At 35.3% G+C, this 12,263-nt stretch overlaps 1 protein-coding gene across 2 annotated transcripts in view; it reads right to left on the reverse strand.

The window, feature by feature from the left end:
• Positions 1-12,263, reverse strand: part of LOC123540773 (ras-related protein Rab-4B) — a 38,506-nt gene that overhangs the window by 10,785 nt on the left and 15,458 nt on the right. Inside the window, exons 6-7 of one of the 2 annotated variants that reach the window (XM_053545511.1) lie at positions 11,301-11,396; positions 9,389-9,541 (exon numbers count right to left, since the gene is read on the reverse strand). In XM_053545511.1, the coding sequence (XP_053401486.1) occupies positions 9,432-9,541; positions 11,301-11,396 (206 nt within the window). In that variant the 3' untranslated portion in view covers positions 9,389-9,431. The remainder of the gene's footprint in view (positions 1-9,388; positions 9,542-11,300; positions 11,397-12,263) is intronic. The other variant, XM_053545514.1, reaches the window with a different exon arrangement.

Below are 12,263 nucleotides of genomic sequence, written 5' to 3' on the forward strand. Positions count from 1 at the left end.
ATAAAATAAAACCATAAATGAAGTCTCTATATGGCTGCAAAAGCCAAAATAGCCAATTTTGGACCTTTATGGGGCCATAACTCTGGAATTTTGGTTAAAATCAAATCATAAATGAAGCTGCTACTGTGCAGACAAGGTCAAAATAGCTAATTCTGGCCTTTTCAGGGGCCATAACTCTGGAACCCATAATGGGATCTGGCCAGTTCAAGAAAGGAACCAAGATCTTATGGTGATACAAGTTGTGTGCCAGTTTGGTAAAAATCAAATCATAAATAAAGCTGCTATTGTGCAGAAAAGGTCAAAATAGCTAATTTTGGCCCTTTCAGGGGCCATAACTCTGGAACCCATAATGGGATCTGGCCAGTTCAAGAAAGGAACCGTGATCTTATGGTGATACAAGTTGTGTGCAAGTTTGGTTAAAATAAAATCATAAATGAAACCAAAACTGTGCAGACAAGAAATTGTTGACGCACGCACGCACACACGGACGGACAGACGGACTGACGACAGACGAAGGGTGATCACGAAAGCTCACCTTGTCACTATGTGAAAGGTGAGCTAAAAAAAAAAAAAAATCTGTTTCAGTAATTCCCTTCAGAATATGCAGAAACTTTCTAGACAAAATCTGAGAAATCATGTATGAAAGGGGAGATAAAAGTGATAATTATTATTCTTGCATGAAAACTCATTTTTTAACTGGATCCGCCCATGTATGAACGGGAGAAAAATCGTATGCAAACAAGGCAATTAACGTGCTGTTTATAAATGATTTTTTATTTTTGTTAAGCCTGTGTTGGGGCCTAAATACTATTCTTACTTGAAACGCTAATGTAAACAAACAAAATGGACGCAGACAAGTACCTGCCATTTTGGCCGAAGTTAGGGGACAAATGCAACTATTCGGGAAGGCCTGAAAGTCAGATATTTGCTGTAGTTGACATACTTAAGGAAAGGCCTTGCAATAGATAAGTGGTACGGTCACGCACAACTGGTGAAACATTAAGGTGAAGAAGGTGTAATTCAGCGACGTCTGGCGGAACACCAAACGTTATGCTTCGCAACGTCGCGTCATTACGTTCTATTAAGAAACAAAATGGTGCCGAACGATGCGGGAGGGCGATACACCGGACGTTTTTGTTTTTTTTCATTCTCGGCTGGATAATCTTGGTGGTTAAAGGTGCCAAATAAAGACGAATAAAACAAAATAAATCTTTAAAAAAGACTACACATTTTGGATTATACTACTAAACATTACAATAGCCGTGCAAAATTCGTTTGAAGTCAAGACATGTGCAGAAAAACGAATTTTTTTTATTATTTTCTTTGGCTGACATGGGTGGGTTTTTTTCTGTCCTACTTTCGTGTTTATCGCTTTTCCGTAATCGGGGATCACGAGATTTTAAAATTCATTCAAACGAATATCCCGTTTAAAGACACACCACTTGCACAAAATAACTGTATTTTTTGTATTTCCTTGATGGTAATTATACTTGATTTGCATAAAAAATATGAGATATACAAGATTTTTAGTTTCAAATTGACAGTGTCATATATAAGGTCTATATTCTTAATTACCTACCGGCTTCTTTGTTCTGATGAGGTCTATAAACACCTTATAGACTGCTTATGAGGTCTATATAAGAATTTCAGACCTGTCCTATTTCTAGTGACAACACAAAAATCTCAAGTGCCTGTAGCGGAATCAAACCCGAGTCGCTCTGCTGCTTGTCCAATGCTCTAACCATGGAGCTAAACTGTCGGCACGATTATGCTCTTGTCATATATTAAATTTAAAGTTATGTGTAAGTGACCGAAACAATGCAGTAGAATCATGAGATTATGGAACTACATACGAAGTAACATTACATATTGAACGCCCCTCGTATTATGATAGGCAATTCTTGTGATAATGTAACGATAAATCTATATCAATACTTTTTTATACGGCAGTGTATATTTAAATGTCAAATTAAAGAGCTAAATAAAGTTAATTCCTTTTAAATAACTATGAAAAAAACCCATAAAATACTACTTGCGTCAAATTCTGACTAATTGAATAGACACACATTGATGATTTCAGAGACAGACTATTTCCCAAATGTGCACGGATTTTTCATGCAATGCAAAATGTCATGTCCTAATTGCTGACATATATTTACAGGTTCGTAGCAAGTTGGGCATTTTGTTATGTTAAATGTATCAAATAAATTGTGACATATGTTGTCTTGTTCTTTCTTCTAACTATTTTTTTTAATCATACATACACGATACAAACGTTCTTCAAATCCGGAACCAATCTGGACTATGTAAAACAAAGAAGCATGTAGGTAAGTCAGTTATCATTCTTGGAATAGGTCTGCATTGTGTTTATAGACCTGTGAGGAGATCTGAAAACCTCGCTCGCTACGCTTGCTCTGTTCACAAATCCCTCAAGGGTCTATAAACACAATGCAGACCTATTCGTCGAACAATAACTATGACTACTATGCTGAAAAAAGATTGACTGAATACATTTGCGTATAAAGTTTTGAGAGCACATTTATTTTGGAAGGGCCTAAATTCCGCCCCCCCACTCTACCTGTATTATAAGAATGATTTCATGAAGTTTTTGTGAGTTAAAAAAATGTTGAATTCCCTATGTTTGTAAACATTATCGTTGGTGTTTGCATCTATTCATAAATTATAGCCTCGTTTCGGAGCATTCTTCCGGGGAAAAAACGAAGATGCGCGACGGGTTCGCAAGCAGTCGGAAAACATACTTAAATGTCTTTTCTATACTGCCATAGCAGTTATCAAACGCATTGTCATAATAACAAGAGCTGTCCGTAAGACAGCCAAGCTCGACTATTCGAAATATTGTCACAGAAGCAGGAAATTATTACCCAAAATGTTAAATATCGAAAGAGTTTTAAGTTCGAAACTGGACATAATTTGACCAAAATGCATATCAGAGTTATGGGACTTGATGCTATTAACCAGTTTAATAACCCCGAAGAAAGATGTTAAGTTTCAATTCCATATCTGCATTAGTTTCGGAGATAGTAACTTGCACGCAAAACTTTAACCAGAATTTTCTAAGTCCAAAAGGGGGCATAATTTGCTCAAAATACATGTTAAGAGTTATGGAACTTGACCCAGTGAGGTTGGTAACTGACCTAGAAAAAGAATAAATAAGTTTCAAAGCTATATGCCTTTTGGTAATAGCTGTATGTACTTGCACGCAAAACTTTAACCAGGATTTTCTAAGTCCAAAAGGGGGCATAATTTGCCCAAAATACATGTCAGAGTTATGGGACTTGATTCTATCAACTAGTTTTATAACCCCGAAGACACATGTGAAGTTTCAATTTAATATCTGCATTAGTTTTGGAGATAGTTACTTGCATGTAAAACTTTAACCAGGATTTTCTAAGTCCAAAAGGGGGCATAATTTGCTCAAAATACATATCAGAGTTATGGGACTTGACCCAGTGAGGTAGGTAATTGATCTAGAAAAAGAAAAAATAAGTTTCAAATCAATATGCCTTTTAGTAATAGCTGTATGTACTTGCACGCAAAACTTTAACCAGGATTTTCTAAGTCCAAAAGGGGGCATAATTTGCTCAAAATACATGTCAGAGTTACGGGACTTGAGCCAATGAGGTAGGTAATTGATCTAGAAAAAGAAAAAATAAGTTTCAAATCAATATGCCTTTTAGTAATAGCTGTATGTACTTGCACACAAAACTTTAACCAGAATTTTCTAAGTCCAAAAGGGGGCATAATTTGGCCAAAATACATGTCAGAGTTATGGGACTTGACCCAGTGAGTTAGGTAATTGATCTAGAAAAAGAAAAAATAAGTTTCAAATCTATATGCCTTTTAGTAATAGCTGTATGTACTTGCACGCAAAACTTTAACCAAAATTTTCTAAGTACAAAAGGGGGCATAATTTGGCCAAAATGAAGGTCAGAGTTATGGGACTTGGTGCTATCAACTAGTTTTATAACCCCGAAGACACATGTGAAGTTTCAATTCAATATCTGCATTAGTTTTGGAGATAGTAACTTGCATGTAAAACTTTAACCAGAATTTTCTAAGTCCAAAAGGGGTCATAATTTGCTCAAAATACATGTTAGAGTTATGGAACTTGACCCAGTGAGGTTGGTAATTGACCTAGAAAAAGAATAAATAAGTTTCAAAGCTATATGCCTTTAAATGATAGCTGTATGTACTTGCATGCAAAAACTTAACCAAGGTGTGACGCCGACGCCGACGCCAACGCCAGGGTGAGTAGAATAGCTAGACTATTCTTTGAATAGTCGAGCTAAAAATGAAAAATTATGAAAAACTTTAAAATTTGAGGTTTGTGTCTTGTTTCATATTGTAGGTAGAAATGACTTACCGACAATTTAACTGTTATTGTTTCCCAACTTCCTAACGTTATCAACTGGATCAACATTTATTACTGACAACATCTCTGTAGCAGGTTTGTTTAGATGCAGTAGTTCCAAAAGACAAATTATAGCAAAAGCAAGTATATTGGCGGTCGCTCAGTCCCGAATATCTTACAACTTTACATGCTGCATATTATTCCTACATGGTTTCTTGTCTCTATCATTTTTTAAAATAAATGTAACAAATATCTTGAAGTACTTAATGAGATACATGCGACACAATTTTATGTATATTTTCGACTACGTCAAGGGCCATAACACCGGTCTGACTGTGTGAGATCAAATTAAAACATTATATACTCAAATGGAAATACTGATAACAATCCTGTGAGGTTTGATTACTCTGGGTCAGTACTTTCTTAGATATGTCCAACACTATTTTGGACTGACGGACGGACGGGCAAGGGGAACACTAATTTCCCCGACCAAACATAACTTGGATAGGACACATAAAAGATATACATTGTATTTCATATTGTTACATTCTCTATGCAAAGAAATTTACCACCAGTTGCACCATATATTATACTTAAAAACACATCTTGAAATATGTCCTAACATTTCATGCGAAAAAAAATGTACGGCTTTCTTTTCACCACGGAATACAATTCAGATTATTTCCAACCGAATATTTGTATATGTACGTGTGTATACACTGGCTTAATTGTGTTTTGTCTCGCAATTGTACAATCTAAGTAGGTAACTTGAAAATTACCACATATATTCACGTGATAAAGACAACTATGAAATATAATGATTTGGAAATACAAGAATGAAGTATGTTTTAGCAAATATTAGATTTTTTAAAACGGAATGGCTAAATATCTATTTGCAAACAGCATACACAGTGTTAGTAATAAGACGTTTGCGTAACGTCAGAAAAAAGCGGGAAAATGCGCAACGTCAAACGCCGCCCATAGCGCCATCTGAGACTTTATCATTTTTTGCGACTTCGTAGCTCGAAAACGAAATCGGTAGTCAAGGACTTTTTTTTCGTTATTTTGCTGAGAAATGCCTTTAAAATAATTGTGTAAAATTTAAAAAAATTCTATAGACCAGTAAATGCATGCTCCAAATTTATACAAGAAACGTCATTTCCGTAGAGGTCAGATTTTGGAACAACACATGCTAAGATTTATGGTTACAACTTAATTAATCGGAAAGGGTCAGCCTCAAACTTATCACTTAACAAACTTGCGTTCAGTCAGGGTCGCTGTGGGCTAACATTTATCTGGTAGACGTGTATTTCATTGATTTATCAAATGATTTTCTTATGTTTTTTTATGTTTGAAAAATACACGAGAAAATGGGGGTAGGGTAAAATTTATGACAATACTGCGAAAACGAAGTCGGTGACCCCGATTTTTATTTGCTCATTTTACAGTAAAATAAATTTATAAGATAATATTAGTTTTTTAAAAATTTCTATGGACCAGTTTTTGCACACTACTTAGTTATTCCGCACGAAAATAATAATCTCATAGAAAAATTTTGGCATGATTTTTGCATAAAATAAGCATTCCTTCAGCGAATAGCGGGAGTATGTAATTGAAAATTACATCACCGTGTAGGTTTCGACTGGCATATTATATAAAATGGAAAAAATTTTTTTTTTAAATAAAATGAATGCCCCGAGACTAATTTAATCGCCAGGAAAACGGCAACGTTACAACTATTTCTGACTAGGCTTAAAGGTGAAATTTCGACGTCATTTGCGTAAAAAGTGTGCATTTGATCTTTTCAATAATTGTACATCTGGTGAAGATCAACTTTTGCTGTTCTCTACGTATGTTATTTAGGATGTAAATTGTTTTTGAAAATCCCGCTCATTACACCTTCTTCACCTTAAAGGCATTCAGGCACCAGCTGTTCCGCAATGAAAGTAACGAAAATTTGGCCATACAAGCATCTTCAAGTTTTTACAGCCATGGTAAACCTTTTTGTTCTGTTATAATTGAAAAAGTGTAGATAATTGCTGAGCTTACATTATCAATTTAATGAACCCTTATTTTGATAAGAAGCGATAACCTAATAAAAATGTAGACATTGGTCATGTAAGTTTTCAAGACCTTCTGTCAATTTAGATAAGTATAATTAACTAACTGTAGCTAGCCAATATGTGCCCTGTTCTCTTACAGCAGACAACCCATCCATTATAGAACCACTGACCTTCCAAATGCCAGCTGGATGGATTCCTATCATGAAATGAGCCGCGCCATGACAAAACCAACATAGTGGGTTTGCGACCAGCATGGATCCAGACCAGCTTGCGCATCCGCAGTTAGCGAACAGCATGAATCCTGACCAGACTGCGCGGATGCGCAGGCTGGTCAGGATCCATGCTGGTCGCAAAGCCACTATGTTGGTTTTCTCATGGCATGGCTCAAATAATTCTACACCCCAAGTATGGCCTCGAACTCACAGCAGTGAGGGGCAAGGGATTCAAAGTCAGTGACAGAAGCCCCTTTGGACAATAACATTAATCCAACATAGCGGGATATTGGGTTCTGCCAATTGTCTTGAATTCTGAAACATTTAGGCCAAGTAAAATATAAATCAGCTCAGTGATCTTAAAGATAAGGAGCAAAATTTAAACCTTACAATCATGGATGAACAGACAAACAGCATTCCTATATACCCCTTTCACCTCATGGCAGGGAATAAGAATCCTTGTGAGTACATCCTTATTAAATATTATCCTCTTAAGCAAAACAGACAAGTCTTTCTAGAGACATTGTCTCTGTAATAATCTAGCTATTTTAAGAAAACACAGCATTTAAAAATTAGCTTTCAAAATCACAGACTAATTTAGCAAGCATCTACAGAGTAATTGCTTTAAAACACTGTATAAATAATATGATATTAACAAACTAACAGTATAAGTTTCAAATGTAGATTCAAATGATACATATCTAAATTGATATATAAACGAAAAAGAAAAGAAAAATGAAAATAAGTAAAGAAAAAGAAAGAAACAAAAGGATATATAATACAGGCATTAGAAAAGAGTAAAATTCATCGGAGAAAAACTTATACATTACCTCCAACTAATGATACTAATTTTCAACACCAATATAAATTAGGGACCTTAAGAAATACAAGAGTGCCAAAGCAGCTTAAGCTGCTCACCTGACCATAACTATCTGACAATGATTATGAATGGTAACAATTGTGTTTTGTATATAAAAAAATTACATAAAACAGATTAAACAAACTTGGAAGAGGTTTTTAGAAAGATATCATCGACCAAGTTTGATGATGTTCCATCAAGCTCTTTATGAGAGGAAGTTGTTTAAAGGACTTCTGTTTTTACTCCAGCAGCCCCTAAATGGGGCCAAGCACCCCCATTAAAACAAGAGCACCACAATGCGGAGCAATATACACCAGAAGGAATGACCTTTGACCCCTAAGTGTTACCCTGACCGTGAAGCAAGCCATCCAAAACATAGGCTCTGCATGTCCTCTCGATGTGGTGAACATTTGTGTCAAGTTTTGAAATCAAGCAGTTCAAGAGTAAGAGCAGATACAAAATTTCTAACGGACGGACATAAAGACGTACCGGCATCATAACATTATACGTCCCTTCGAGCGTATAAAAATTGGACCTTATTGAGATGCTACACACTAAGCTTGATAAGATCAATCAAGTGGTTCATGTGACATTGTTAGAAGTTTTTTTTCTATTTTTAGCTCTAGCAGCCCCTAAAGGGGCTAAGAGCCTCAGTTTGAATAAATTTGGGAGAGGACCTTATAATGATACTAAAAGCCAAGTTTTATAAAGTTTCATGAAGCAGTTCATGAGATAAAGTCATTTAAACATATTTCTCTTCTTCACTGCAACCATTAAAAGGGGCTTGAATTCCCCATTTAAACAAGTTTGTGAGAGGTCCTTTTAATGATGCTACAGTCAAGTCTAATGACGATCCATCAAATGGTACGTGAGAAAAAGTTATGTAATGATATTTCCATTTTTAGCTGCTCTAGTGGCCACTAAAAGGGGCCAAGAGTCCCAAATAAAGTGCCCCCATTTGAAACAATTAGGGAGTGTACTTTATAAAGATGTTATAGACCATGTTTGACAAAGATCCATCTAGCAGTTTATAAAAAGTTGTTTAAAGGTTTTCTATTTTAGCTCTAGAGGCTCCTAAAAGGGAAACCATTTAAATAAACTTGAGAGGATTTGCCAGGATAGTACAGCCCAAGTTTGGCACAATTCTGACCAGTAGTTTCAGAGGAGATAATGTTTATGTAAATTGTGTATGGTGTACGACAGATCACCTACCAATACTAATAGCTCACCCGGAACCTTTGGTTCAAGGTAGGCTAAAAATGATAAACTTCATCCTACCTGGAGTTATTTGTGTACACTATTGTTTAAATTCAGTAAAAGTGTTCAAATGGCAGATAAGTCATATATTTCAACTTTCATCAGTCAAATTGAAAACCTTTCTAGAAGTTGTTTACCATAAAATAAAATGCAAAATTATTTGCAAATTCCATAATTTTGCAAACAGACCTCTTAAAACTGAGAAATATTATTATCAAACATTTAATTTTACCCATTTCCACATTTAATTTTCCTTGAAAAGAGCAGAATAAGAAATATGTAAAGTATTTTTCCTTCAAAATAGCTCCTGTGTGATAAGAAGTTAAAATAAAACATGCACAGCTAGCCCTCATAAAGCAGTTTGTCTTCTCCATTTAGTTTAAAAGAGCACTGAACAAACCAATTCTTTTCCTTTCACTTTACAGATTTAAGCTAAATTAGTTAAAAATTCAAATTTCAAACAGAGATATCTCCTGTACTATAAAATGAACGAAAAAACACTTTCTTTCAAACACTGCTTAGGAACTGACAAACTTGCTTAATTTTAGGCAACCCTTCTAGGGTATATATAAAAGTCATTACAAAAGAAAAATACAAAATGAAGAGCCATGAGAAAGATACAAACATTTATTTTTCACACTCATCCATCCTCACAGACATGACATAAGCTAGCATGAACAGTCTGGTCGTTTTGAGGGTGGGGGTTGCCGCTGCTGTCGTCGCACTGATGTGTCGCCATATTGTATACCTGACCCCATTCTTTCTGGGTCAAGTTCCCCTGTAGGCAAGATGAAGAGTTAAGCAATCTAGCATATAATAATAAATAACATAGATAAAAGCTGTAAGACTTAAAGTTAATGAGTTAATGAGATTTCCCAATCACCAATGCAGTGCTTAATCTAACCCCAATAAATGAAAAACAAAGATTTTAGGTCCTTTTTTGCCCCAAAAAACCCCAACAAGTGTGGTATGTAACAGAACAGAACAGAAAAACAAATTAAAGAAAATTATACACTCTATCTTCTTTGAAGAGGTGCACAAAAACTATCCATACAAGAAAGATTATTGACTGGAAATGAAAAATTCTATTTCAGAAACAGGGACCTTGGCCTCAATCCTGGATATGTGAGAAACAGTCGCAAATCTTTAGCCAATTTAATCACTGATACCGAAAGTTTACATTCCCATGATTTAACAATCTATTTGTTTTGCAATAAGTTTATAATTGCTACATAAAACTTTGTTATAAAAGGCAAACGAAACAGTTATGGAACAAAGTTAGTGTAAGTTACTTTTCCATAATAGTAAAGTGTGCAAGACCTGTTATCCTGAACTGGTCTATACATACAGTTATTACTGATATGTACATGCTGTACCAAGCCTAGAAGACTGAAACTGAAAATATTGCTCTTAAATGAGGAAGTAATGGCTCTTTGGCCTTGATGACCTTTAGTACATCCACCTGACCTTGACATGTTTACCTTAATGTATGTCATGAAACTGCATATTTAACTAGAATAGTATTGTTTAGTGTGAAAAATAAAACATTCACCTAAAATATGATAAATAGGGCTCTGGAAATAAAGGGGAACATTAGCACAAACTTAATTTTGATGGATGACCAAACAAGGATGTTACAGACCAAGTTTGGTGAAGATCCATAGAAGAAGTCATTTAAAGCCTTTTCTGTTTTAAGCTTTAGCTTATGAAGCATAACAATTTGAACAAATTGAGAGAGGACCAAACAATGATGCTACAAACCAAGTCTGGTGAACATCAGCTGGTTCTTGAGAAAAAGTCATTTGAAGTTGTTTAACCTTAGAGAGATCCATGCAAGGATGCTACAGACTAAGTTTGGCAAAGATCCATCAATTGGTGCATGAGTAGAGGTCATTTAAAGGTGTTTCTACCTTTTGCAGCTCATATAACGGACTAAGCAGAACCATTTTCAAAAACTGATGAAAGACATAAAAGTGTGCTACAGACCTAGTCTGGTAAAGATCCAAGTTGTTCGTGAGAAGCTGTTTAAAGCTTTTTCCATCTTATCTCTGGCAGCCCCATAGAAGGGTGAAGTGGGACTATTTTAAACAAATTTTAAAGAGGACTACAGCACAATCCTACATACAAAGTTTGGTGTAATTTTGACCAGTAGTTTCAGAGGACGAGAGATTCAAGTCAAAATACAGACGCAGGAAGACGGACGATGGACCATCCACCCATGCTACAAGCTCACACTGAACAAAGTTCAGGGGAGCTAATAAAATAATTATAATGGCCTTAATATTCCTGATTAAAAATAATTTTCTCTTTCAAACAGATAACAAAATCTTTTAAATATGCTATTTTGTCTGCTACATGTACAATAAAAACTGTTTTGAGATCCCTTGATAAAACGGAACTGTGATAATTTACATATTTTAAATTCAATGTTATTCATGATTGATCCCCTTCACCTGGTACAACATACACAATGGTACAAAAGTAGAATGAGCAAGAAGCAATGTATGTCAGCTTTCTCTTTGTCATGCACAACTTACCTGACTCTATTTTTGTAAGAATCTGTCGTGCGCATTTGAGAAACGTTTCCTCCACATTTTCGCCTGTTAAAGCACTTGTTTCCAAAAACATTAACTCTGCAATTACAGAAATAGCAAAAATTGTTAACAATGATAGGAAGAACTTTTATGCCTTTTCTATCATATTATCATATTATGGGAAAACAAATGCCCCAAAAAGCAATTTCAAAACACTCAGATATACTAATTAGATAACAAAACTACTTGTATGTATCAAAAACTTTTATGCTCATTATGTGCCTTTGACTATGCCAATGGCCATAACTCTAGTCTTAGAGAGTGAAATCTCAAACATAACCCTTAGTGCATAACTTCACATGCTAAATGATGTTCCTACAGGGTTTCATTACTGTAAAGCAAACATTTTTTGAGATGCATGCAACACAAAATTTTAAGCCCTTGATGCATATTTTTCAGTCAAGGGCCATATAGGTCAAACATTTTTTGAGATAAGCATGACACAAATTCAGGCAGATGAATGTCCAGATGGACGGACAAGGGTCTGCAAAAATTTTGGGAGGTACAAAAATAACCTTTACTGCATAAATCTATCGCAAAAATGTAGTTTGTAACATGTCATTTACAGCGAGTTATCTTACACCCCAGTGTAAGATGGAGTTCTCCACAATCAGCGAAAACACTGGAAACCCATGTCCAGTATGCAAGAAAGCCTTTCCCATACTAAGATGACATTGATTAAATGTTTTTGAACAAATCTGACAAATTATTATTATTATAACAGATTTATATAGCGTCCTTTTCATAAACACGTTCAAAGGCGCTTTACATATAGCAAACGCAGTCACACTGGGTGCGGAATTCATCCTCTACTAGTACAGACACAGAGTGATTTGACCAGAGGGACAGATAAAGCCCCCAGAACAGAGAGAAATCCTTTTTATATATAGACTTGTCCGGCTAACT

Source organism: Mercenaria mercenaria, chromosome 1 (assembly GCF_021730395.1).
Source record: "Mercenaria mercenaria strain notata chromosome 1, MADL_Memer_1, whole genome shotgun sequence".
Classification (NCBI taxonomy): domain Eukaryota; kingdom Metazoa; phylum Mollusca; class Bivalvia; order Venerida; family Veneridae; genus Mercenaria; species Mercenaria mercenaria.